The sequence below is a fragment of the Phyllobates terribilis genome, unplaced genomic scaffold (assembly GCF_046119375.1).
Source record: "Phyllobates terribilis strain yellow unplaced genomic scaffold, ASM4611937v1 Scaffold_11__3_contigs__length_659146591, whole genome shotgun sequence".
Lineage (NCBI taxonomy): Eukaryota > Metazoa > Chordata > Amphibia > Anura > Dendrobatidae > Phyllobates > Phyllobates terribilis.
In genome coordinates, this window is record NW_027362771.1 from 151,672,348 (window position 1) to 151,700,218 (window position 27,871).

The 27,871-nt window shown below is 39.4% G+C and overlaps 1 protein-coding gene across 3 annotated transcripts in view; it reads left to right on the forward strand.

The window, feature by feature from the left end:
• The window catches only part of FGD6 (FYVE, RhoGEF and PH domain containing 6), a 128,999-nt gene extending 101,672 nt beyond the window's left edge, over window positions 1-27,327 (forward strand). Inside the window, exons 9-22 of one of the 3 annotated variants that reach the window (XM_073651681.1) lie at window positions 933-983; window positions 2,602-2,660; window positions 2,796-2,867; window positions 6,344-6,412; window positions 7,476-7,559; window positions 7,653-7,732; window positions 9,361-9,463; window positions 9,725-9,868; window positions 10,037-10,165; window positions 12,237-12,339; window positions 18,102-18,226; window positions 19,255-19,383; window positions 23,952-24,100; window positions 27,064-27,327. In XM_073651681.1, the coding sequence (XP_073507782.1) occupies window positions 933-983; window positions 2,602-2,660; window positions 2,796-2,867; window positions 6,344-6,412; window positions 7,476-7,559; window positions 7,653-7,732; window positions 9,361-9,463; window positions 9,725-9,868; window positions 10,037-10,165; window positions 12,237-12,339; window positions 18,102-18,226; window positions 19,255-19,383; window positions 23,952-24,100; window positions 27,064-27,100 (1,334 nt within the window). In that variant the 3' untranslated portion in view covers window positions 27,101-27,327. Of the gene's footprint in view, window positions 1-932; window positions 984-2,601; window positions 2,661-2,795; window positions 2,868-6,343; window positions 6,413-7,475; window positions 7,560-7,652; window positions 7,733-9,360; window positions 9,464-9,724; window positions 9,869-9,958; window positions 10,166-12,236; window positions 12,340-18,101; window positions 18,227-19,254; window positions 19,384-23,951; window positions 24,101-27,063 lie in introns of those variants that run through there. The other 2 variants (XM_073651682.1, XM_073651683.1) reach the window with 2 other exon arrangements.
• Window positions 27,328-27,871: the final 544 nt, after the last annotated feature.

Genomic DNA, 27,871 nt, shown 5'->3' on the forward strand with positions numbered 1-27,871 from the left:
AACGCTGCAGTTACTATTTTCTTGCGCCCTGTTCTAATAATGATGGTTGAGCAGCCTTTCTACCCCTTTTTTATACTCAGTTTGTCCCTTTTGTGACACCTAAGAGGTGTATGTATATTGCTGCTTGTAAAATAGGAGATTCGTTAGTTTAGGTTCCTTCTTTTGAAATCTTAAGCCCAGTACTCCACATCAAAGCAAAGGATTTCAGTGCTTGCTGGAGAGGAGGCCCCCAGGTTAGCTCTAAACTATGTGGCTTTGTGTATGAACTTTACGTGTTCATCTCTGCGCCACATCAAAGCAGGCGGGCTCCTGAAAATCATTCACTCTATACTAACTAACACCTCCTCTGCTTTGTATTTTATTTAAGTGATGATGGATTTATTGTCCTTCTACTGTATATTTTTTGCCATTTCTCTGCTGAGAAGTGATGGAGCAGGAACTGACAATTCTCCAAAGGGGTTTTGTACATTGTGCACATTTTATATAAAGATGTTGAAGTCCATCTTTTATGTGTATTTTACTCTTTATTTTTAGTTGTGATTTGGCGATTTACTAACTATATTAGCTGTCTAGCGATAAAGCGATATTTCCCCCTATTATTGGGTGATAAAATGCTTGCTAATAGCTCACTTCTTACGGAGTTATAAAGTAAGACCTGTTCTATGTAACTTTAAATTGCTTGTTTTATTTAGCTCAAGAAGCCACCTAGTGGTGATAAAGTATAATTATTCTTACACAAGTATCTTTTGTGGGCTTACATATGTGCAGTGTTTGCTTCTATTGCATTAAAAATATATGTGCATGACTATAATTAATATGTGATAATTGAACATTTGAATTTTGTCAAATATTATTCAATGTTAAAGCATGTTTGTCTTACAGGTCTCAGACATGTACTTATCTCATTATTTTTTATATATATATATATATAGATTACCTCCAGAACCTCTCACAGGAATCCTCAGACTACAGTGACACACAAGGTAGTGTATAAATACATAGATTTATTCCAATTCACACATTATTAAAGGAGTTGTATCATCCATTTTCTTATGCTCTCTTAGCGTGTTGCTGTAATAGAGGGACTTCCACTTTCTGAAAACTAAGCCATAATAACTGGCAAATTTGAGTTTTCCATGTTGTACATGGTCTGCCATTCATCTAATTGGCCATCATTTAGTATTACATTTCAACTGCTGCAGAACAACCCCTATTATATTAATTAAAAAAATCTTTATTACATGTATTTTTTATTGTCATTCAATCATCTACTTGGCAATAGTCTATTCTAAAGCTTATTGCCAGTGCATTCTGCAACATGCTTTAGTAGGAATCTTGCTTATATTTTTTTCTACATTAAAATTTCCAGTTTTCATTGTTTAAAGGGAATCTGTCAGCAAGTTTTTGCTATGTAGTCAGAGAGCACCATGATGTAGGGACAGAGAGCCTGATTCCAGTGTCGTCCCTTACTGTGTTTAACTTTTTTAATTCAATCAGTATTTTATCATCAGGAGATTATCATTACAGGACTTGCCACCCTCAAGCCTCATAGTCCAAACACGTCCCCACCACTGATTATCAGCTCTCCATCAGTCACTATAAAGTGTACATAGAAAGCTGTGGTGTGGACTGGGTGTTACAAATATAGTTGTAAAAATATCTCAAGGTCTCATATTAACATTAAAGCGTAGATTAAATGGAGCAAAAAGCTAATTATTAACCTTTATATGACCCTTGTCTTGGGCTGAGACCATCCAACTCCCCCCTCTCCTTCATGTTTAAGTGATAAATTTACTGTAGCACAGATTCATCTTGGCTAAAAGTCTAGACTCTTAGATCAGGAATAGGACAGACATTTACAGGACATTTCATAACTTTCCCAAATTCTTATGAAAAAAATATTTCCCACAAAATACTGTACCCAATTTATTATATATTTTAGGAGTCTGAGTCGGTCCATTTTATACTGACTCTGACTCCACCAAAATGGGCTACGACTCCACGACTCCGACACGGACTCCACAGCCCTGCTGGAAAGCCACAGAGAATGCACAGACTAGCGAATTGACGTTATAAAACCCTATGCACATGATGTAAAAACAGTCCATGCGACTGAGGAAACAGATTTTCATATCTGTAGAATGCTCTATTCTGCTGTGGAACTCTGCTCTTACTTTATATTTCACCTATTGTTCGTAAATAGGAGAAATTTTCATCATAAATTTAGATTTTTGAAACAGATATTTTTCAATGAGCAACTATGACCACATGTGAATGTGTCCTTACACTGCTCTGTATCTGCCACATTGTCACACGCTTACAAAGAGCGTCCACTCTCTTCTACATGCACAGGGTACTTTCATATTGTGAATAATAAATTGGCAATAAATGTGTTGTCAAGGGCACAATAATAATTTAGTCCTTAGTGCTTTGAAAAATCTCCGTTCCTACATGAGTTGGTCATGCCAGGTCACTACTAATTATATTTGATGTTCGTTCTATGTGCAGCCTTGAATAACTGCCTCCTTCTGCCTTATTATCTCCAATATTTAGTAGCATTTTTAAGTTGTTCATTGATTTTTATATGTTCTTCCTTTGTAGCTGCTTTGAGTGTTGTCATTGAAGTTGCTAATCATGCCAATGACATCTTGAAGCATGGGGTAAGTGCTAATTAGAATGGGTTATCTCTGGAATACATAAAGTATATTCAGTGGTAAATGCATTGAAATATGCTTCTGGATTATATCACTCATAAATAACACATTTTGCATTTTCTTCGAATTTCCATTCGTAAGGACAATTTTCAAAAGCTTATGCAGATTCAATACAGCCTGAATGGTCATCATGAGATTGTCCAGCCAGGAAGGGTATGTATAAAAAATCATTTGCACTTTTCATGTTTTATTACTTGTTTTCTTTTTATTACTTGTTGTTTTCTTGTGTTGTTTTTGTATTGATTGCTTGGTATAAACCAAATTAATACCATTCATATTAACGGTATATTGCAAATTGCAATGATATTGTATATTAGACGCACAATGTGCACTGTCATTTCTCTACCATTTAATGGCACATGCCTTGATCGTTAAGCTGATATTTGGCACTTTGTTACTGATGGCCAATGTTTACAGCATTATGCCAAATATAGCTTTTTGTTGGGAGGTTGGGAATGGCACAATATGTATACTGCCAAGTCGTTTTTCTGTTTCTTTGCTGTAAGTGATAACCCTGAGTTAAGACAGACTTGTTACTAGTGATATGCCACACCTCCAGCTACAGACACTGAATGAGACACTTGGTCTCCATTTTATACACAGGCCCTGGGGTGGGGATATGTAGGCAGCCAATCCCACCCAACATTTATGACTTCTTGTAAAAACCGGCCCTGACACACCCTACCCGTCAAGGACTTGTCCGGCGGCCATCTTACTGTATGTATGTATGTATACATACATACATATACACACACACAGATATATAGTGTGTGTGTGTGTGTGTGTGTGTGTGCGCGTGCAAAAACCGGCCCTGACACGCCCTACCCGTCAAGGACCTGTCCAGCGGCCATCTTATTGTATGTATGTATGTATACATACATACATACAGATATATATATATATTTATTTTATTAACCAGCTAATGTAGTTTAAAATGTGAAAAAAAGAGAGATATGACCACCCAATACCCAATATTTGGTTTAGAAATACAAATTCATAAGATACAATTTATCTTGCAAACAAAACAACAAGACCTCATACAGTCATATCAATGGAAAAAAGGCTACTGAAAATAAAGGCAAAAAGAAGCCCTTTCAGGTCTAGTCAGTAAGGGTTTAAACCAGGCCTTTTCTTTATCTCTAACTGCTGTATTGTGTTTGTAGAATAAACATGAGGAGGAGGAGAGCCTTTTGAGGGGATTTATGATAATTCTTCTGTATGACCCTTTTATTGAAGTGGGTAGACCTTTAGTGAGTCAGATTATAGCCAGTTTATAACGACAGGGCCCAGTGAGAGCTACGTTGCTATATAGTTTCAGCTGTAAAAGCAAATCTTTTATAAACACTCAGCAGTAATAACTGTGACAGGTTAAAGTGATCAGAGAATGTGTCTGCCTTCCATATGTAAGTGATTTCACTGGATATGCTTACATTCATAAGTCATTCCGCTGTAACAAGAGATAACTGCTCAGTGGTCACTAAAGCTTATCACTTGCCATCACTAAATTTAAGCTTACCAAAGGACCTCCTACACAATAGATAGTTATCAGATGACCAATGGTTCAGCCGGCAGTGGTCTCTCGTGACTCCACCATACACAGAATTGCTCACCTGTGTTCTCTACGAGAGAGCCTCTGCCAGACTCCTCTGGTGGCAGCTTATGTCACCGAGAACTAAAGGATCTACAGTCTAAAATCGGATATGCCAGAATCTTATCTTCTCCGACAGGGAGTAGCATTGGGAGGCGCACATACCCATTAGACCGTCGGCCAAGCCTGCTGATTGTTGTCGTGTTTGGTTGACGTTGGGTTAATGTATATGGAGGTATTAAGGATTGGTTCAATCATGGTACATTTTTCAGCTTCTAGAAAAACTTGCTACATGTGATTAGTAACATCATTCATGTATGATACCTTAGAAGGCTCAGTATTAGGGTAGGTTACCACAATTGTATAAAAAATCGTTAAGCGATTCATCCAGACATTTTTTTTCACTTTTCGTCTGTGTGCATTCCTATACCATCTGTTTTTTGCCGCAGTTATTAATCATTTACAAGATCATTTACAGTTTCCTGTGTTACACAATTGAAATGTATCCATAAAAATCCGATGCTATGCTGTGGCTCCATATAGCATCTGACTTTTTACACGCACCCATAGACTTGAATAGGTGGGTCTCATCCGATTTACAGAAGACACCACAAGTGCATGCTGCCACTTATTTATTTATTTTTCCATACGTGGATTCAGTCAGTGAAAATAATCGCATTTCTGTGTGGCCACATTGAATAACATTGGTCCGAGTGCTGTCCATTTTTTTTTTTTTTTTCAAGGATAGCGCTCAGACCAAAAATAAGGTTGTGTGAATGAGCCCTTAGGGTATGTGCACACGATGCAGAAATGAAGCAGAAAATTTCTGCATCATTTCTGCATCTCCCTGGCAGAAAAAACGCATGCAGATTGTGCATGCGTTTTTCCTGCAGAATACATGCGGATCCACATGCAGATTCACATGCGTTTCCGCATGCAGATTGACAAGCGCTTTCCAGGCGATTTTAGCATCACCTGGAAAGTGCTTGACAACTAGGTCACACTATATAAATCCATGCAAACAGCATGGATTTATATAGTGTGACCCGAGAGAGTGTATATACTTACCTCCGATGGCCCGCGCTGTCCTGCTCACTCCGTTCTCCCGGCTGCCGGCAACTTTGAATTGAAAGACCTGCCGACGTCAGCGTCACGTGACCCGTCACATGACTCTGACGTCACCGCAGGTCCTACAACTCACTGCAAGTGCCGGGAACCAAGCGGGAGCGCTGCGCGGGCCGACAGATGGTAAGTATATATATATTTTTTATTTTATTCTTTTTTTTACAGCTTTTTTAATGGTACCTGGGTGTGGATGAGACTCTCCTCTCCTCCACACCCGGGTACCATCCGCACATTAGAACGCGCCAATAACGCAAGTACAGATGCAGTCTTGCGGAATTGGCGCGTTCTAATGCAAGTCAATGGCGGCGAAATCGCCGCGTTTCCGCAAAATTAATTGACATGCTGCGGATTTTTGACCGCAGCGTTAACGCTGCGGAAAAATCCGCATCATGGGCACAGCACATGCGGATTTCCATTGGGGAACATTGCTTCCCTTCTACCATGCGTTTTTCATGCGTTTCCGCGGCGTTTACGCAACTGCAAAAATGCCGCGGAAACGCATGAAATACGCATCGTGTGAACTCAGCCTTAGGCTGTTTGCATGGATTTATATAGTGTGACCTAGTTGTCAAGCACTTTCCAGGTGATGCTAAAATCGCCTGGAAAGTGCTTGTCAATCTGCATGCGGAAACGCATGTGAATCTGCATGTGGATCCGCATGTATTCTGCAGGAAAAACGCATGCACAATCTGCATGCGTTTTTTCTGCCAGGGAGATGCAGAAATGATGCAGAAATTTTCTGCTTCATTTCTGCATCGTGTGCACATACCCTTAGAATGGTGTTTTCCAAACAGGACAGAATATTTCAAGATGTAGAAAGCAAATTATATTTAACAAGATGATCTTTTATTGTATTATTATGGTAGTTTCTCATCTTTTTTGCTCTTCGTTTTATTGTTTGCTTTTGCTGGCTCAGGTTTTTCTGAAAGAAGGGACTTTGATGAAGCTTTCCAGGAAGGTCATGCAGCCACGTATGTTTTTTTTGGTAAGTTGCCAGATTAGTGAAAACATGCTTGAGACTCCATTATTGACCATAGACAATAGTAACCCCCTGCATACAGCCCAACGGAAAAGGAAAAAAAACTTTTCTCCAGCTTATGTATTTTTGTGCTTATTCACTCCTTTATCACTTTATATGGGGTTACTGTACTCCCGCTGCCCGAATATGTTGAATAAAAGAAGCCTGAACCGTGCTGTTCTCATTCCTCAGTAATGTTCGCTTGGAGTATGTAACTAGTCTTAATATAATACGCCTTGAAATACAGTTGTTATAAACGTTAAAAGGTTAATCTCACAATATTAACCGTAGCTCGGTGGTTTAAAATTTTAAAATACACTTAAATTCAATCAAGTTTCAAAAGTGCTCGCTGCTCCAGACATCACCCCCTGAAAATCTGCATGTCAGAGTCCTTGGTCCCAATCTATGTAGTTCTTTCATCACAGGTTGCACATGCTCTGTGGATACCTGTTATTCTTATATTGTGGGTATCCTCCTCTTACTTTGCAGTGAGACCACCCAGAAGAAGCAGGTGGTTATGGAAAATGTAGTTTACAGTGGGCACTGTCTCTAAGAAACAAAGAAAGACTTAGGCTACGTCCCCACGATCAGGACGTAGCCGCGCTTTGGACGCAGCGTATATTTGCTGCATCCAAAGCGTTGCGTTGTAATCATGCAGGTAAATCCTCATGTGTTCACTGAACCATGCAGATTTTACGCATCCTATCCTTTCTATTGTGGAAATTTCTGTTGTGGAGACCAGCGTCTCTGCAACAGAAATTGACATGCTGCGGCTCGTAAAGCCTCGTCGCCGGTGAGTTTATGCAGCGTCAAATAGAAGCACAGTGGCCATGGGATTTCTATAATTCCCATCCATTGTCCCTGTACTGTAAAACGCAGCGGTTTGGACGCAGCGCAGGTGAGCTGCGTCCAAACCGCTGCTACTCAGGATCGTGGGCATGTACCCTTAGGTGTTGACATTAACAATGGACAAGTTCTGTTGTTATATGTAATGAAGACTAATGCATTATAACTGTTTCTTTCCATGCAGATGAACGATACTTTATTATACACTACCCCTGTTCAGTCAGGAATGTATAAACTTAACAACATGCTCTCTTTGGCTGGGATGAAGGTAGGCGTTTTGTACATAAACTATTGTCAGGCTATATATTTTTATAATTCACAGTGAAGCACAATATTTTATTACTGCACTTTGTACTTCAAGGTAAGAAAGCCAACACAAGAGGCCTATCAGAATGAGCTGAATATAGAAAGTGTGGAGAGATCCTTCATTTTGTCCGCCAGGTATTGTACAGTGTTAATTTATTCACCTACTGTCACCCCGTAAATCTAGCACCGGTCACTCTGGTTGTTTCTCTGACTCGGTATTCCAGTCACCTGTTAAAGAGGACATTTCACCAATTTGAGCAGGTTAAACTGGCCACATCATGGAATAGTGGCTGCAGAGTTGAATGAAGAGTTATTTTTTTAATTTCTTCTTTCCGTTGCGAAGATATTAGCTTGTGAAGTTAAGGTTATAATTTATATTAAAGAAGTAATCCACTACTAAGACAACTCCGTGTCATCCCCCATGCTTGGCCCCAATAGAATAAAAAAGCTTATACTCCCCTCCCGTGCCGGTGCCGTTCCCGCGGTGTCAGCACTCGCTCTCCCTGGGGCTCTCATGCTGTTGTGACACCGGCGCTCAATCAGCACGGGCGTCACTGTCCCCGTCTCCTGTTGAATCTGGCTGCAGCTGATCTGATTTCTTTTTCATGTTCAAGTCATACGAAGGTGGGGATAGTGACGCCAGTGCTGATTGGGTGCCGGCGTCACGTGTCACAACAACCGCACGGCAGCGCTGGGACTGCGAGTGCTTACACCTCTGGAACGGCGCCAGCACGGGAAGGGAGAATAGGCTTTTTCATTTTATCGGGGCCAAACATTTAGTTCAAGAAGGGGTTGTCCAAGTAGTGGACAACCTCTTTAAGCCCAACTGGGCGTTACCAGAGACTTTTCTCTGTGGGTGTGTACTTACTCCCCTGTATGATGTTGAACAATCATAAGGCGGGAGAAACATACAGGGGAGAGAAAAACAAGCCTCCACAAACATATAATGAAACAAACATAAAATGAAAAACTCTGCTCTTGCTGTAGAGCTGTGTGTGATTACAAAGTCTTGGGAGCAGAGCAGACATGAGTGTGATTATATACGCCTTTCAACTCTCAGCAGTCACTGTAAGAGGAGGGGGCAGTACAACAGAGCATTGTTTAATTAGAAACATTTCTAACAGCTCTCCGCTCACAGTGCTGTCTGCTCTGCTATTCTGCCCCTCCCCCCACACTGACTGCTCTGAGACGAAAGCTGAAAAATTGTTAATATCAAACTCCTCTCTGTTTCCAGCACTTTGTAATCACACACATCTCTGCTGTAAGACATTTGAGAGCAGGGATGTCTATTATGACATGTCTCACACAGGAGAAAGCCTGCTCTTGGTGGGAGAGGGCGGATGCTGACTGCTGACACTACTACTGATCCCAAGAAAGGGCGAGTCAAATTCCCCTATGTAAATAGAGCATTACCGCACACGTGGCCATTACTCATATAGACAGTGAACAGAACAGTTGTTGCACGTGCTCACCATTGCTCTATTTACACAGAAGACCTCGAGACCCTTGTTCTCGTGAACAGTTGACTGTCCCAACAGTCGGATTCCCAGCAATTATGCATTTGTTTTCCTATTAATAGGTTGTTTATAGGACACCTTTTAGTCAAAGTACAATTCATCTGGTGAAGCAATTCCACTACTGATAATAAGGCACAATAAATTCTTTAAAAAAATGTAAAACATAATTTATAAAGATATGACATATCTGATGCCTTTGTTATTTGAGATTCCATTTTTTTATTATTTTATTCTACTTTTTAATAGTTCTGCCACTGAGAGAGATGATTGGCTTGATGCAATTTCTTCAGCAATAGAGGCTTATGCCAAAAAGAAAATTACTTTCAATCCTGCTAAAAGTCAGGAAGAGGTATGTCTACAAAAAATAACCAGTTTGATTTGCAACAAAGAAATTGTTGAATAATCACAAACGAAGCATGATTCCTAGTAAACAGTGTATAAACTTCACACAATGGATTCAATGAGTCCTAATATATTCTGTTCTAAGGTGTGCTTTTATAAGGTAGTACACAAAGCTATTCTGTGTGTGTGTGTGTGTGTGTGTGTGTGTGTGTGTGTGTGTATATAATCTCTTTGTTAACCCAACAAAATATTTTGCTTTCTCTTTCAGACCGATCCTGAAGAAGAAGGAGATAATACTGTTGGGTCAAAGGCACCAATCTGGATCCCTGATGGCAGAGCCACAATGTGCATGATGTGCACTAGTGAATTTACACTGACTTGGAGAAGGCATCACTGCAGAGCCTGTGGAAAGGTGTGTTGTTAAGTTGGGCAAAGTCCTATTGTGCCGAATTGCTAAAAACTGAAGATTATTCTACCACTATTATTGTCCTTGCTCATACAGCACCATGATATTCTGCAGCACTTTATAGACATGATCCGCTCTGTTCCATTTGGGCTCTCAATCTAAATTCCCTATCAGTATGTCTTAGGAGTGTGGGAGGAAACCGGAGAACCCGGAGGAAACTCACTCAAACACTTAGAACAATTATGGAATTTTGGCAAATGGTATTCATCAGGATGGAAACTTACAGAAATCTTGATTCTATGGGTATGTGAGTACAATGTCTTTTTCAGATGGATTCTGCCTAAAATTTGCCTGAAGAAGTGCTCAGAAAACGCTCAAAAGAATAAACATATGCATTTCTATGTAAAAACGAATTTCTGTGCATGTATTCAGGCTTTTTAGCGTCTTATCCTCTATAAGGCTTCAGTAAATAAGAAAAATCAAGAGTCACCCCAAATAGAAGCCTGGGTGTCTTTTTGAGTGTTTTCCCAGCATTTCCACTTCAAAAACTGGTAGAGGTTTCTTTATTGTTCAATGGAAAAAAAAAAACTGTTGAAAAATGCCAGTCAAAAAGACAATTGGAAAACGTTCGAAAAACCTGCCTTTGGGAAAAAACGACAAAGCAAAGAAACAACAAAAAGACGCTTAAGGACATAAAAACACCAATGCGTCCTGAAGCATCTTCCTCTTTGAAAATTTAGTGGGTTTTCCCGAGTTTGAAAGATGACGTGTGCACATACTAAAAATGATGATGGGGCTCTGTAATTACACAGAATGGTTTTAGTAACTCGCATCTTTCTGCATCCTGCTACCCTGATCAAGATGCTATTTCTAAGTACAAACTCTATGTCAATGATGGTGCCTTTTGATTGCGGACATGACTAAAAAGAAGTCACATCAACAACAAAGGTGTATTTAGATGGACGGAGAATCAGTGACTCTTATTCCCAGTTATTGGCCAGCGTAAATATGACAGCAATCATCTGACAAATGAGAAAAACCACTAGTTCACTGGGTGATTCGATTGTTTATGCTGGCAAAAAAGAGAATTGCTATTCGGCAACACATTGCTCTTTGTAAACGGGGAATGTTCTGCCTACATTGGGGCCAGATGGGGACAACAGAATTTACAGGACCTATCACTGTTATTTTACGTGTTGAGGTAGAATTTTCCTTTAATTTATCCATGATTGCAATGGCTGACAGTGCTTCTCTTTTTGCACTATAACCTTGGAAAGCTTGTATAGCACAGATATATTTGCTGGCTTATACAGAGATTGTCTTCACTCACATCAGTCCCTATGACAATCTGATTTCCCTATTTTAAGGCCCATTTACACTGGCCTGGATAATCCGATTCTAATGGTAACGACCCATTATTCACAATTATTGTGTAATGTGAATGGGTTGAGCGACTGAACGATGTGTCCAAAAACTATCGTTCATTGTGCATGAAATCGTTTAGGCAAGCAAAAAAAAGTCTTGTTCAATATTGTAATTGTGTAATGTAAATGTAGATCGCTCGCTCGTACATGATTTGACCGACAAACAGTAGTAGTAGAAATCCAAGCAATAAATAGGGTTGACTGTGTTCCAAGGCAATATAGCTCAGTAGCAGTTGGAGCATTGGAAAAAGTACATATTCCAGATGGGCGGAGTACAGATTCGTAATTGGCAAAAAAACAATTGCTTTGTTAATTCAATTAAATATTCTTTTTACAGTATAATGGAAATATTTGTTCAATTCATGTACTCAAAATAATTAGTATCACTTATGGGATTTGAACATTGAGGACACCTACAGGTCAGATTATCTGTCTGTGTGTACATGGTGCACGATGTTCAATGTTGTGATGTAATGATCGCTATTCTATCACTTAATTCACGATTCTCGTCCTGTATAAACACTTGTCTGACATCGTTTGCTGGTTGTGAAGTACAAATGCATCGCTCATCTTTTAAACAATTATATGCATGAACCCTTAACACTCGATTAGGCTAGTTTTATGGAAAGAAAATATATCTATCATGTTATTATTATTTATTCCATGGCGCTTTTACATGTGAATGTTTTTGGAGTGTAGGAGATAACAGGAGTACCCTGAGGGAGCCTGTTGAAACACATTGCATAGAGTATAAAAAGAAGCACTTTGTAGTATATATTTATTACAAAAATGCCTTTTATTGGTATCCCAGGGTCCCATCCTTATGATTTTCAGTGGACTGGTGAACAATGATTGATGATGCCTGATCATGGAATTTACAATCACACAAATGTATATTGTACCCAATGTCTATAGATGGTGAAGTATAATGTTATATATTTGGCTTTTAGATAGTGTGTCAGGCCTGCTCAACAAACAAGTACAGCCTGGAATATCTGAAGAATCACTTAGCACGTGTGTGTGATCACTGTTTTCAAGAACTCCAGAAGCAAGGTAATGTACCCCAGCAGACATTACTGTTTGCATTCTTCTCATAGACAAGAGATCGGACAGTAGCTGCTGAGGTGCACCAATGATTTAATTGAGCGAGTATAAAAAAACCATTAATGAATATTAGTCTTATACCTTCCTCTGCATTTTTACTAACCATCTCTCCAGTAGCACATGGCCGACTTTTTCTACAAATGTTACATTATATGACTAGGGAATAGGACTGACATGTACTTTGCTATTGGGATTCCAACAGATCTTTGTAACTAAAAATTCAGGCCATGTTCAATGTTCACACCTTTCATTTAAATGCCTCTTTTCATGCTTAAAACATGTTCAATTAAAGGGAATCTGTCAGCAGGATTTCACCCCCAAGCTATTCATGTGTACATGTAGCTCTTTCAAAGACAAGTCGTGGAATACCTTTATTTGGCCAGTCTGTTCCTCCATTATTAAGAAATCGGCATTTAAATTAATATGCAAATGAGGCTGAAGGACTATGGTAGATCTGAAGCCTCTGTCACTCCAACTCTATTCTCCTCCTGTTTGACTGACCGCCTCAGTGCTGTGACTTTTGGCAAAGAAGTCGTCATTTCTTTAAGAGCTTCAATGCAATGGCCATGGATAACTGATACATGCTATGACCAAAAACTGCAAAAGCATGCAGTTTTATTATAAAGTCTGTGGAGTTTTTGCAGATAAAACTGCAACCCCCACAAATGCATGAATGCATGGTTACATAGATAGTACAGTTTAAAAAAAAGACCTATATTCACCAAGCACAACTGAGAGACACTTAGGGCTGGGGTTACACGATCGTATAACTTTCGATGTGAGTGCACTGGATGCGATATGGAAATGAAACTCTGCTCAAACTCTGTTGCGAGTGTGAGTCAAGTGTCCGTGCCCTGTGCTCCTATCCTCTCGCAGGGGAGAATCGCAGCACAGGTGCGGAGGAGACATAATTTCTCCATCTCCTCCATTGCTTGTCTCGGCGTATAGAACTGCACTAGGATGACATCCGAGTGCAGTCCGATGTTTCACGCGCACACATGGATTTGTATGCCGAATCGGCATGAGAAAATAATAGCTGATCAGTACTGCCCCATAGTATAACATTGGGTTGAGTGCTATCTGATAATACATCGACTAGCACTCGGCCGTGTTGTACGCTCGTCTGAGCGAGGCCTTATTGTGATTATGGTTCAACCCAGAATTTTAGCTTGTAGTCAGTCATGGTCCCCAGTGAAACAGTTTTCATTAGTTTTCTGTTTGTTTAAAACTGGATAGAAATGTTGACATTTTTTTGCGTAACATTGTTGGCCAAAAATTCAATGACTTTTTTGGTGTTTTTACTTCACTTGCTGCCAGCTCTGTTAAGTTGGGGCATGGCCAGGCGTGCCTGACAAATTCATCATAATTTACACCAAAAGAATGGCTTTAAATTATGACAGAAATTAACTCTACTCCCTGACTAGTGGTGCACGGCAGTTGACATATGTGCCAATTTCATTAAAGCACCAGTCCAGTGTTTTTTTTTTTTTTTTATTTGTGCGCTAGAGTGGTGCCACTAACATAAGGTCTCTGACCCTAGTATTATACGGACCAGACGCTGTCTTCAGCTGTATCTGATGACACTCTCGTCCCGCAGCCCCATCTTGTGACCACCATTTCTGACTGACCAGAAGCGCTCAATGTAAGTCTATGGCTATGTGCCCACGATGCAGAAATGCTCAGGATTTTTTCCTGAGCGTTTCTGCATCTCCCTGGCAGAAAAAAACGCATGCGGATTGTACATGTGGATTGTACATGCGGATTGTACATGCGTTTTCCTGCCAGGGACAAGCGGAAGTGAAGCGTTCTTCACATGCATTTCCGCATGCGGGTTGTCAAGCGCTTTCCAAGCGATTTTAGCATCACTTGGAAAGTGCTTGACAACTTGGTCACACTATATAAATCCATGCAACCGGCATGGATTTATATAGTGTGACTCGAGAGAATGGTTAAAAATAAAAAAATAAATCTATACTTGCCTTCCGATGGCCCCTGCAGTCTTGCTGCGCTCCTGTGCTGGCTGCCGGCAGATCGCGGTACGCTGTACTGAAAGACCTGCCGTCACATGACTGACGTCACCGCAGGTCCTTCAGTCCTGCGCGATCTGTCAGCAAGCAGAGAGAAGGAGTCCGGGGGCCGTCGGAAGGTGAATATAATCTTTATTTTTTATTTTATTCTTTTTTTTTACAGCTTTTAATGGTACCTGGGTGTGGAGGAGAGTCTCCTGTCCTCCACACCCGGGTACCATCCGCACATTAGAATGCGCCAATTACGCAAGTACAGATGCAGTCTTGCGGAATTGGCGCATTCTAATGCAAGTCAATGGCGGCGAAAACGCAGCGCTTCCGCAAAATAATTGGTAGTGCTGCGTTTTTTTCCTCAATGATAATCCGCAGCGGAAATTTCCGCAGCATGTGCACAGCACATGCTGATTATCATTAGGGAACATGGCAGGCCTTCTACCATGCGTTTTTTAAGCGTTTCTGCAGCGCTTTTGCCGCTGCGGAAACGCTTAAAAAACGCATCGTGGGCACACAGCCTATGGCATCCTCGTTCTTGCTCTCATAGACTTGCATTGAGAAGTGACCTCCGGCTTTCCCAACAAACACTAGAGCAGTCCAGCAGATAAAGACGGTGGCTGGGTAAGTATGATACTAGTTGCAGGTGCAGGGAACTTAGATTATTGGCACAACTCCAGTGGTAAAATAAAAAAGCTGGAGTGGTACTTTAAGAGGCACATGCTTCTTAATGAATATGGAGCATGTTACTCCTGCACACTTCCAGAATGCAAGCTAAATTTTAATTGGATTCATCACACTAGATCATTACCAACATTTACACATTTTTGCACAGATTCATCAAGATTGGGGTTTTGCACTCCAGTCTGGATGAATCAGGGCCGAAATGTGTAAATCTTGGCAATGATGAAATGTGTTGAAGCCATTTACAATCTAATCTGCATTCTGGTAAGGCCACATGTCACAGATGAAGTGTGTCTACAATGCAGTTTTACTGTAGATTGCTGTAGTGTTGCATTTTCTTGTGTTTGTTTTTTTTTACGAGTAAACCATGGTAAAAGCTATGCAGCCAAATAAACCCCACCATTTTGTGCCACATCAGCTGCTATATCTTACTTTACCCAGAAAGTTTCCTTAATTTGCACAAGGTTGATGATATAATGGTAGCATGCTAATGATGATTGAAAAGTGCTCCTCTTAGAAAAACAGGGGTCTATTTTGCTATGCTGGAGACAATTTTCCTGCCCCATTTTAGTAATGTGTTATTGCACATTAATGTGATATCTAGATGATTACATATCTGTACAAACATATGATTGAGAGAGGGAATGATCGGATTACATAAACCCAAAGGGTTGTGATGATTAAGTTTTTCAGATCCTCTTAGTTCATATGTTTTTATTGTTCCAGTAGATTAGGATTCATTTAATTACTCATTCCATTTTTCTCATTTAAACATTCTTAACACTATTTGTAGAAAAAAAGGCATTCTCCTTATTACATTTCCTGGTGTATGTATTTCTGGTAGAACACTAATCTAATTTCTGTTACTTGTTTCCATCTGAAGTTCAGAAGCTAGTAGCTTGCAATCTGGTCTTCGTTACCATCATCTGTTTCCCATAGGATTGCATGTCATGTAACTGGCAGTTGGTAGATTCTGGGTTCTCGCATAGTGCAGGCCTGAATGAGTTAAAAATGGCACGTCATGCGGTCAGCAGAGTTTTCAGCCTCATTGTTACCCATACATGAGTCCCACATCATGCTCTCATATTTTGGCTAGTATATTGTATTTGTAAGCAAAACATGGAGGAGCTAGAGTTCTTTCTATTAGACTTGATATCTACACAGAAAAAAGTATGACAATAAATGTTGCAGATTACATTGTTCTGCCTTTTCAAATCAAATAAGTAAGATCTGCAACAATGATCTGCTGCACAAGTTGGCTTTCTAGAGATTTCAAATCCACAAGCACTATAGTGTTAACATGTTCCATAGCATTGTGCAGTCATTAGTTATGGTCCAATGGTTCAGAATATATTTCCCATGGCACTCACCAGATATCCATTTAATTGCTTTTACTCATAAATTACAGGACACGGGAGTTAGTAGTATTCAAAGACTACCTTTGGTCATCTTGGAATACTACTACTCTTTTCATGTCCTGCAATTTATGAATAGACGCAATTAAAGGGAATCTGTCACCCCCTGGCACTTATCTGACCTCTAATATGGGTCATATACAGATGATAGAAATGTAAATCTATACCTACCAGTATGCCTCATATTAGAGGTCTTGTTGCTGTGAAATTTGTTTTTATTCAAATCAGGTTTCTGATGTGTTCCAGTCCCAGTCTGGTAATTATAACATTTCCCCCCTCCCCTGCATGTCACAGTCCCTGGATTTGGCTGCTGCAACTGCACCTAACATGGCACTATGACATGCAGGAGAGGGGGGAAACATTATAATTACCACAGGAGGCGGAGATTTCTTCAGGACCCTGGGACTGGAACACATCAGAAACCTGATTTGAATAAAAAAAAAATTTCACAGCAACAAGACCTCAAATATGAGGCATACAGGTAGGAATAGATTTACATTTCTATCACCTGTGTGCCCATATTATAGGTCAGATAAGTGCCATGGGTGACAGACTCCCTTTAAATGGATATGTGGTGAGTGCCATGGGAAATTTATTCTGAACCATTTGCACCCCTTTATAATACTAGTCCAAGTGAATCTATGATTGGAGGATTTGTTTGTAGATAGTGCCAGTGATGATTTCTGTCTCTTGATGCATATCATTAGTTATTGTCTATGTATAACTCCAATAGTTGGTGACTATTCTTGATGATTAAGCTTTGATCATGTAGGTAATTGGTATGTACTGTAGGTTATAGATCCTCAACCATACCAGATGGATATACTGTGTATTTTGCTATTCCTATTAACAATTTTATCTATTGCCAAACCCTATAGCAGTAGTGTCAGCTGCTCCTTTAGTAAGTCATTTTGTAACCTTGACTGATGTGCAGCATATACTAAAGGTTTGATCATATCCTGAACAAGCTTTGTTACAAAGGGTGGTTTTGGGGTGAGCGGAACAGCGTTCATAATAATCATAACTCTATAAACCATAAATTGTTATTTCATCTCCTGTATTCCATCTGTTGGTTGGTGTTCACACATCATGGTCATCTCTCAATTTTATTTATTTATTTATTGTAAGGATTTTTGCTAAACGAGAAACCCTACCTCCCACCAAAACGTTGGCCCCATGTTAATCAAGACTGGCATGAACAACACCTGTCTTCATGAGGGGGCATGGTGGAATCAGATGCTCCTGATTCATTTAGAGGCACATGCCTCTTGATGCCACTTTGCAAATGAACCAGATTCATTGCCATGAATTGGCCACAACTCACAACCCCATGGTGCCCCAGCTACGCCCATGTTGGCGGAGCTTGGCAAAGCTGGCATAAAAACGCCAAAAGTCATGGAGTTGCACAAAAACTTTACAACTTTTCAAAGCGATTTCCAACAGAATTCTGGCATATTCGTTTTGATGAATTGAGGCCATAGTGTTTCAAAAACAATTTAGTATACTTTTGGGAAGAAACCTCAACATATGACCCCTTTACAACTTGCAGCAATACATCTCTGAATTTTACCTTGTACATTTTTCTTCTACATAGATAGACAATACATGGCAAAGACAGGCTCACCTGCAAACCACAAGTCCCCTTCTAGCGCTCTGTCATCGGTGCTCCATAGTATTCCGTCTGGGAGAAAGCAGAAGAAAATCCCTGCAGCTCTTAAAGTAAGTTTATTACTTTACAAACTAAATCACATTATAAAAATTTTGTTTTCACTTTAAGTTTTTTTTCTGTTGATCCATGCGAATCTGATTTGTACAGCACTTAGGACATTGCAAAAACATTACAGCAAATTTCCTTTGCGCAAAATCATCAATTTACGGATGGGATGGTCTTGGGAGCTACCAGCCCTTGTAGCGATATGCAAGTACGCAGTGAAGATTCTCTATTGGCCTATGAGCAGGCTATTCTACAACAATCAACATATGGCCTCGAATACATCAGACTGGTTACATCAGCCATTATTGGGTTTTTTGGACCAATCATGCAGCCAGTGCTGAGTCAACCTGAAAAATTCAACACGTCCAACTGGTGTTTTAAATAAAGTAGAATGCTAGTCCCTCGTTTCACAGTAACATGACCTTTAACGCCTATCTCTCCCAACTTCCTGATACAAGTTTTCAGTGGGTAGAGTGGAGTAAGCTACTGCAAGACATCTGGGGAGGTGGCTTATTTCCCATGGGAACAAAAGGATTGGGCTGTCTAATACAACATGTCCGATTGTGGGAAAGTTGGAAGACAGATTAGATGGTTCAAGGGTTTGGCCGACATTAACCATATGCACATTGGAAACTTTAAAGTTTGTGACAGGATCTTAAGGAAATGTAAAAACAACCCGCAGCCACGGTACTGCTGGAAGGAATTAGTATATTAATACCAGTAGTAGGGAATGGATTTTATTTAATTCCTTCACGATTCATGCAAAGCACTTCAAAACCTGAAAGATTTCTGTTTAATGTCCTGCGGTCACTGACGTTTACACTCTAATCTCAGCCATCTTACGTAAATGGAGAAAGATTGTAGTGAATATCAGAAGTGTGTCTGCTCCTTAAGGTTCGCAGACAGTATAACTGGAATTTTAACTGGACAGGTTTCCAGTAACTACCGATTACATACAGAATTTAGGCTCCGTATATGAGGTAAAGTGCAAGCTCTGGTCTGTTCTAATTCTAGTATATATATATATCCTCAGGTGTCAGCCAGCACAGAAGATTCCACCATGAGTGGTTACTTACATAGATCAAAAGGCAGCAAAAAGCCTTGGAAACAACTGTGGTTTGTCATAAAGAACAAAGTCTTATACACATATGCTGCTAGCGAGGTAAGATGGAGTTTCTTTTCATGCATACTTTTCTGTCACCACTGACTTAAAAGAACCAGTATTTGCACATTATTTAGAAAGCATTGAAGTACTCAAAATATTTCTTTTAATTTAATATGCAGATATTTTTATAGCAAGTGACTGTATATAGGATCTAATTGTAGGATTTATTCCTGAAGAGACTTCTTTTACTTGTATCCATGTTTGTGTATTTTCTAAGGTGATCTTTTTTAACTGGCAAAAATGTTTTCTGCTTATTTTACTGGTAAATGTACAGTACTATGCAACAATGTTAGGCATTTGTCTGAAAAAATGCTGCAAAAAGTAAGAATGGTTTAAAAAACAGGATTGTTAATAGTTTATATTTAACAATTAACAAAATGCAAAATGAATGAACACAATAAAAATGTAAATTAAACCAGTATTTCGTCAAATAATTTTTATTAATTTTTAAGGGAAGGGTTACAATACACACATAAGGAAATATACATAGAAATAGTATATGTAACAAGAAGAATGGGATGAAAAGGGAAGGGATAAACAGAATGTAGAAAGGAGGGACATAGGAACATAAATAAAAACATATACATAAAAGGTCAACTGAACCAATTGCACCTTATACAATATTTTCAGAGAAAAGAACATTAGTCTTATTCAATCATAAAATGAACGGTATAGATTCTCGTTATACAAATTTTGATCAAATGTTTTGCTTTTAAGGACTCCTGTTTATGAGGATATATTGGTTCCATATGAACCATTTCAAGTCATATGTTGAATGTGTGTTATTTCTGATTGCATATGTATATTCAAACATATTATTGTTCGTAATTCTGTCTATAACTTCTGTAATTGAGGGAATACATGTTTGTTTCCATTAAACCAGTATTTCGTGAGACCAACCTTCCCCTTCAAAACATCATCAAAACATCAATTGTTCTCTGGAATTGCACATGGTTTTTGAGGGAACTTGGCAGGGAAGTTGTTCCAAATATATTGGAGAACTAACCACAGATCTTCTCTGGATGTAGGCTTGTGCAAATCCTTCTGTCTCTTCATCTAAACCCACACCGACTCAATGCTGTTGAGATCAGGGCTCTGTAGGGACCATATAATCACTTCCAAGACTCCTTGTTCATCTTTATGCTGAAGATGGTTTTCAATCACATTGGCTCTAAGTTTGTTCTGCCGCATTACAAGGACACGAAGCATACAGCCAATCGGACACCACTGTGATTGTATTTTGTATAATGGGTAAGTGTTGCCCATTGGTACCCTCAACATTTAGGGTACCAATGGGCAACATTGAAGACCATAGAATCAGTGGTCCGCCATGGAAATTTAGTACAACAGATGAAGGACAAAAAATGTTTACTTCCCTTTGCAATTGAATTGGAAGATGTTCAGCGGTGCCATCAGCTCAGAACTGAGACCCAGCTACTCTCATTTACTGTTCGGAGATGTCGGGCCATAAGTGGTCTTCGTGAAAGCATTTCGGCTAAAAACCTCACTTTCTATTTTGAAACAAGATCAAGTGACTCAACTATGCATGAAAACATAGGAACTAGGGTGCAGAAAAATGGCAGGAAGTGCTCTGGACTGACAAGTCAAAATGTGAAATTTTTGTCTGTAACAGAAGGCAGTTTGTAGCCAAAGGGCTGGAAAGCGGTGAAGCATGGTGGAGATTCTTTGTAAATTTGTTGCTCCATTTTAGCAAATGGAGTTGGGAATTTAGTCAGAATTATTGGTGTGCTCAATGCTGAGAAACACGCAGATACTTATCCATCATGCAGTACCATCAGGGAGATGTCCAGTTGGAAACAAACTTATTCTGCAGCAGGAAAACGACCTCAAACATAAAGCCAATGTCTCTAAGAACGATCTTCATTGTAAAGAAGAACAAGTAACCCTGGAAGTGATGATATGGTCCCCACACAGCCCTGATTTCAACATCATTCCGTCTATCTGTGATTACATGAAGAGACAGAAGTGTTAATAGTTTATTTTTATCAATTAACAAAATGCACATCCTTCTATTTTTGGAAGTATTCTTTCCATCCAAAACAGCCACACACTAGTAAATCAGAAGTGAGATTATTAGCTGATTTTCAATATTTTTTTTTCTTAGAGTATTGCCATTTTTGTAACCCATATTGGTTGTTTTTTCTCAGAACTTGATGACCAGCTGTCATTTTGATAGAATGTTTATTAAGGCTATCATTGAAGATAAATTTCGGATAGAGTTTAAATGGAGAGTCATGAACATAGAATCTTTGTAAGGCCACATTCACATGTTCAGTATTTGTTCCACTCCTGGTTTTATCTTACAAATACTGATCTAAAATACTGACCAAATACTGAACGTGTGAACATGGCCTAATAGCAAATGCCAGTAGCCAGAATTTCATTGTTTTAGAGGGGCATTTAAAAGGCACACGGCATATATTTATATAAAATACAATATTTAATATTATTGATCATACTCTTACTTTTAAAACACAGTGGTCAATCCCTATTATAATCTTCCACCATTATACATCTGGGTGCTCATGAAATAGAATCTACCTAAGTAAATACATGAATTAATTCATAGATATTGAGGGCAGCACGGTGGCTCAGTGGTTGCACTATAGCCTTGTAGCGCTGGGGTCCTGGGTTCAAATCCCACCAAGAAAACATCTGTAAGGAGTTTGTATGTTTTCCCCGTGTTTGCGTGAGTTTCCTCCAGGTTCTCTGGTTTCCTCCCACACTCCAAAGACATACTGATAGGGAATGTAGATTGTGAGCCCCAATGGGGACAGTGCCCATAATGTCTATAAATTGTCTGAATTGTAAAGCGCTGCAGAATATGTTGGCGCTATATAAATAAAAAGATACAGCTCTACAAATACATGCACATTAAACATTTAACAGCCATAACCTTTATTATCTTGTGACCTTCTTAGGCAGAAAGTGAATAGTCAAATCTTTAATGTTGATTTGTTGTAAGCAGGAAAATGAGCAATCATAAGGATCTAAATGACTCTTCCTGGGGCCAAATTGTGATGGCTAGACAAATGGTTAATAATTGTTGTGATAATGGTAATTGTGAAAGCTAGACAAGTCTCCAAAACTGCAGGTCTTGGTGGGAGGTTAATGGTGCAAGGAATGACACTAGTTACCTGGTGGAAGGCCAATGGGCGCACAAGGCTTGTTCAGTGAAATAGCCTGCCTGGTCTGATCCCACAGAAGAGATACAGTAGCACAAATTGTTGGAAAAGTGAATGCTGGCTATGATGGAAAGGTGCTAGAACGACGCACAGCGCCCATACTGCCAAAAGTACCTATATAGAGCATTAAACCATTCGAATTGGAGCAATGGAAGAATGTGACCTGGTCTAATGAACCATATGTATGTAGGCTACAATGCACAGTGTATGAACTGCATGCCATGTAGGGCAATTAATAAAGAAATGATTTAAGAGAAAAAAAAGGTTTTATAGGTCTGTAGATTTTACTAGGAATGTAGAACTGTAAGATGGTAATTTAAAATGTCTGTTGTGCATTTGGATGGGGTATGTGATTTTTATATATCTGTTTAGACCTATTTTACCCAGTTTACAGAAAATTGTTATTAACCCTCAACTGGTGAGGTGGGGTTTGCCACACCCCAGGGAATTTTTGTTCGGCTGCCATTCATTGAAAAATGCTGGTATGAGGATACTTGTCTCACTAGCTTCCATCCATTTGTGGGTGTCAAAAATTTGTTATACTCATGTGTAATCAATCGCCAATAAGAAAACGATTAAAACAAACACGATCTTTGCATTTTCTGTAAAAATGAGAGATTTCTAAACACTGGGGTATAGGAAACCCCACATCACCAGTTGCGTGACAAAAACCCCACCTAACTAGTTGAGGGTGAAAGCCATTGCAATTTTTTGTTAACATTTTGAAGGGATATTCTCAATATATTAAACTGGTAAAATTGCAAAGTGCTTTAAAAGAAAATAATTTTTCTCAAGAACAGAGGGATTTTTTTTTTTACTTTTCGTTGCCTAGTTTACCGACCAACTTTACAGTCTATCAGCAGTGGCCTGTCTCCTAGGAAAGAAGTGCAGTGATTACAAGCTCTTTTCTGTTCAGCATGTAATCATTACTCTGAAGCCGGCCAGACCACTGAATCCAGCCAGTTTCAGAGGCAAAGCTGCTTCTGCTTGGAGTGTCAGAGAACTCGCCGTTCAAACCAGTAGTGCAACTATGCCGCTGATCTGAATTGTCTATTGATCCAGAGCGCACCGCTCTCCAACAAGCAGGAAGCCGAGAGGCTAGGAGCAGTGTGCTCTTGAAGAATGAAAAGGATAGCCGTTTAGCTATTCTGTTGTCTAGGATACAATATGTTTAGGAATTTAGATCATGTAGGCTTGATGGACTTGCCTGCTTAATACATATGTTAGAGGCGTCTGTTATAATATACTTCTGTGTGCCAAGAAAAACTAAGCTTTTAATCATTATCAAAGACATTGTGGTCAAGAAACCACACAGAATCATCCACATTCTAAAATGGAAATGTTCTTGTATAATTCTAGGACATTGCAGCATTGGAGAGCCAACCTCTTTTAGGATTCACAGTTCAAGTAGTAAAAGAAGATGTCAATGAAAGTAAAGTAATTAATCTGCTGCATAAAAACATTTTATTTTATGCTTTCAGAGCTGACGATGTGCACACTACTGAGAGGTATGTTATCTTACTGCATTCATTTTATCCTTTAGACCCAATTGACACTTTGCATTTTGATGTCAACTTTTAATGTTTTTTTCAAAGAGGAAATGGGTTTAAAGAAAAATTAAATAAAAAGTTTAAATCTTCCAGTTATCTACTATTGATTGCCTTTTAGCTGACTTTTTATGCATTTTTGGTGCAGATTTGACAGTGCATCATAAACACATAGTTTATCAGCATCTTAATTTCACATTGGGAATACATTTTTCATTAAATTATATCCACTTTTCTTGTACTATTAAACACAGCAGATTTTCTGCACAAAAAAAATGCGGCTCAGCTTTTACGCTACTTGGGAAAGTGGCCGAAGAGCTCAATCTTGTAGAAGACTCTTTGGCGGTATGGGGTAATAATACTTTTGTTTCAGGAACCCTTAACATTTTATAAAGATGTACATGATTCTGTTTGTATAGGACATAAATATGAGCAAATGGAAAAATATATGAATAATTTAGACTCTAACTGTGCATTTATAAGATAATGAGCAGTTCCTAAGGAGTCTGAAGACCATTTAGAAGCACAGGGCTGTAGACATAACCATTTATACGTGTCTAGGCTTTTAGTAGCGGAAGGAAAGAAAGGAATAAGTAAATATTGCCTTATGTAGCACCAATCATCTCTAAAATTAGGTTTTACAAATATTAGGAAGTCAATGGAAAGTCACTTGTAATATATAGTACATTTGACTAACATTCCAGTGGCAATCACCAGCTTTGTGACTACTGCTGCATAGGAGATGTAGTAGTACTGGCTATAGACAAACTTGGATCTGTGGCTGAAGTTGCATTCTAGGATACTGAAAGTAAACAAAAAGGCAGTGCAAGGGTTAAAGAGATTGCCCAATTATCAGATCGGAGAGGGTTCAATACCTGGCACCCCCACTGATTATCTGTTATAAGCTCCAGTAGTGGCCCAATGTAAATGTATTGGAAGGGAGATATTTTGTGAAGCTTCATTCAATCTGTAGAAGCCGCTCCTGGGTACTGCAGAACAGCTCTGGTGTAAACAGCTATTTGGTGGGGGATGCTTAGCGTAGGACCCAGAACGATCTGATATTCATGACCAATGTGAAGCTCCACTCAATATGTATTCTTTTGAATATGAGCTGTTGTGCAGTACCTGACAGCGGCCACTAAAGATTAAATGAAGCTGCACATTGCATCTCCATTCGATGTGATTATATCTGGTTGACACCGGAGCTTATAGGATCGGTTATCAATATATGTAACCATATCGTTCACAAGTGTGCCAGGATGACTTGTTACTACATATATAATTGCACAGTTCATAAGGTTTTGTCTCCAGCCAGCTAATGCCAATGACCATATTACAGCATGGATCTGCTCTAATACATAATTTATGAATGGCGATACACCTCAAGTTCACTCTGTGAAATTTTTTGTTCAAAACAGAATACCCATATCTGTAGTAAAAACTGACCATCCCTATACTCTCCATTTATTTAAAGTGAACCTGACAGTTAATTCGTGTTGCCAGAACCATGGGCAGCATGAATCAGAGTCTGGCTCTGTAATTTCAATCAGGTATTATTATTTATTTATATAGCATCATTGATTACATACAAAAGTCTTTCTCTTAAACACTGCAGCATTTCAGATAAAAGATACTTTTCAGCGCTGACCAGGGGCCATGTGATTCAGGTGACTAGTCCAAGAGGCTGGTCTCCTTGAGTAACAGATCTCTTACATATTTGTAAATTGAGAGATCTGTCACTTAAGTGGCACCGGGCAGGGTGAAAACACAGCATATTTGCCTTGGACTAGTCACTCGAGCTACATTGTCCCTGGCTGGCTTTTAAATGTATGTGTCCTCTGAAACACCACAGCATGTCAGAATAAAACATGCCTGGCTGAAAAGACAGAGCTGGACTCTGATATATATTGCCTGTGGTTAGGGCAGCATAAATCAGCTGTCAGGTTCACTTTAAAGGGAACCTGTCACCTAAAAAAGATGCTATTAACCTGCAGATATGGGGTTAATCTGCAGGTTAATGGCATTCTTAACCTGCCCGGTATCGGCACTTAGGGTATGTGCACACGGTCCAGATTTGCTGCGGTTTTGATGCTGCGTTTTTATTCAGCATAAAAAACGCAGCGGCCAGATGTTACAGCCTAGTGGATGTGATTTGTAGAAATCTCTCGACCACTATGCGTTTTTGTGCACCTGCGGATCACCCGCGGAAACTGACATGAGGCGCGTTTTTCCAGAACGCAGCATGTCAATTCCTCTTGCAGAAACGCATGCGGATTTTCCCATAGACTTGCATTAGATGAGGAAAATCCACATGCGTAACAACCTCGTACGTGTTTCAATAGCATTTCCGCAGTGGAAACGCACACAAAAATGCTACATGATGATCTATAAAGTTTGTTTTAAAAAAAACTATTCTCGGAAACTCTGCAAATTTCAACATGAAGACATGAAAAACGCATGCATAAAAAACACATCAAAAAACGCATGCAGCAAAACAGCATGGAAAAACCCCACCAAAAACCACAAGTAACCTAATTTGCATATATGGTGCAGAAATGGTGCAGAAATTCTGCAGCGTCAAAACTGCAGCAAGTCCAGACAGTGTGCACATACCCTTTGACCCCTGCTGGCGGGGAGAAATGAACTTTATCACCCCCCCCCCCCCCCCCCAGCAGCGTACTGGTTTTAGTCACCGGGGCGGCGCGGGTTAAGTCACCGCTCTGTGTATAGAGAGTGACAGCTGTAACTGCGACCCTTCACTGACTGACAGCCGGCCCTAATGCTGAGCTGCTGTACTAAGTTATTGATGATCTGCATAAATATACATTGATGGCAGAATGAACCCATGAATACGCTTTACCTATGGGAACATTCCACATTATGACATGGAGAGTGACCTTTTCTTTTTGTTTCCTCTCCCCTAGGTGGATTGAAGCCTTTCAAGAGGCAACAGTATTGTAAAATCAACATCATCTTGTTGCCAGAACACTACAGCTATAATATTTAGCATTATTTTGTATGTTTTCACAATTCCTCAAATCCGGTTTTTACAGTCCTTTTACATGTTTGTATATTAGTTTTTTGAGCTTTGTGTACATATTATTTATTAATTCACGGATTTGATTGCATAGTACTTTTACCAGTAGATCAGATACTTGCGAGACTGACATTTTGTACATATTTAGAAATATTTTATTGGACTGTCCATGTTTTTATACATATTGTATTTTACATAAATGTTTGAAGAATTTAAGTGTATGTTTTATGTGTTTGTTACTGATGCCATCAAACACTGGGATAGTTTTAACATAATGAACTTCAAGTTAGGTATAAAAAAAGGCAGTGTGTTGGCCTTCCCCAGCAGACCGACTTCGTGCTTCCACATCTTTGGATTTCCTGGTACCAAAATGAATATCGGCATAAAGGCTCATGCACATGGCCATATTTTCAGTCCGAGTGCGATCCGTCAAAACATCAACTCTCACTCGGAACACTGTTCTATGGACCCGTGCATATGTCCGATTTTTTTTCTTTGGCCCAAACCAGTTCAAGGAAAAAATCGCAGCATGCCAGAGTTGTATTCGATTATCAGATCGCACTCAGCCATGCAACTCAATGAGTCCGTGGAAAACATTGGACTGCACTCGGATGACATCTGAGTGCTGTCCAATTTTCAGTGGGTGACAGAATAGAGAAGATGAATGAGCAGAAATTGGGGGGAAAAAAATTCTT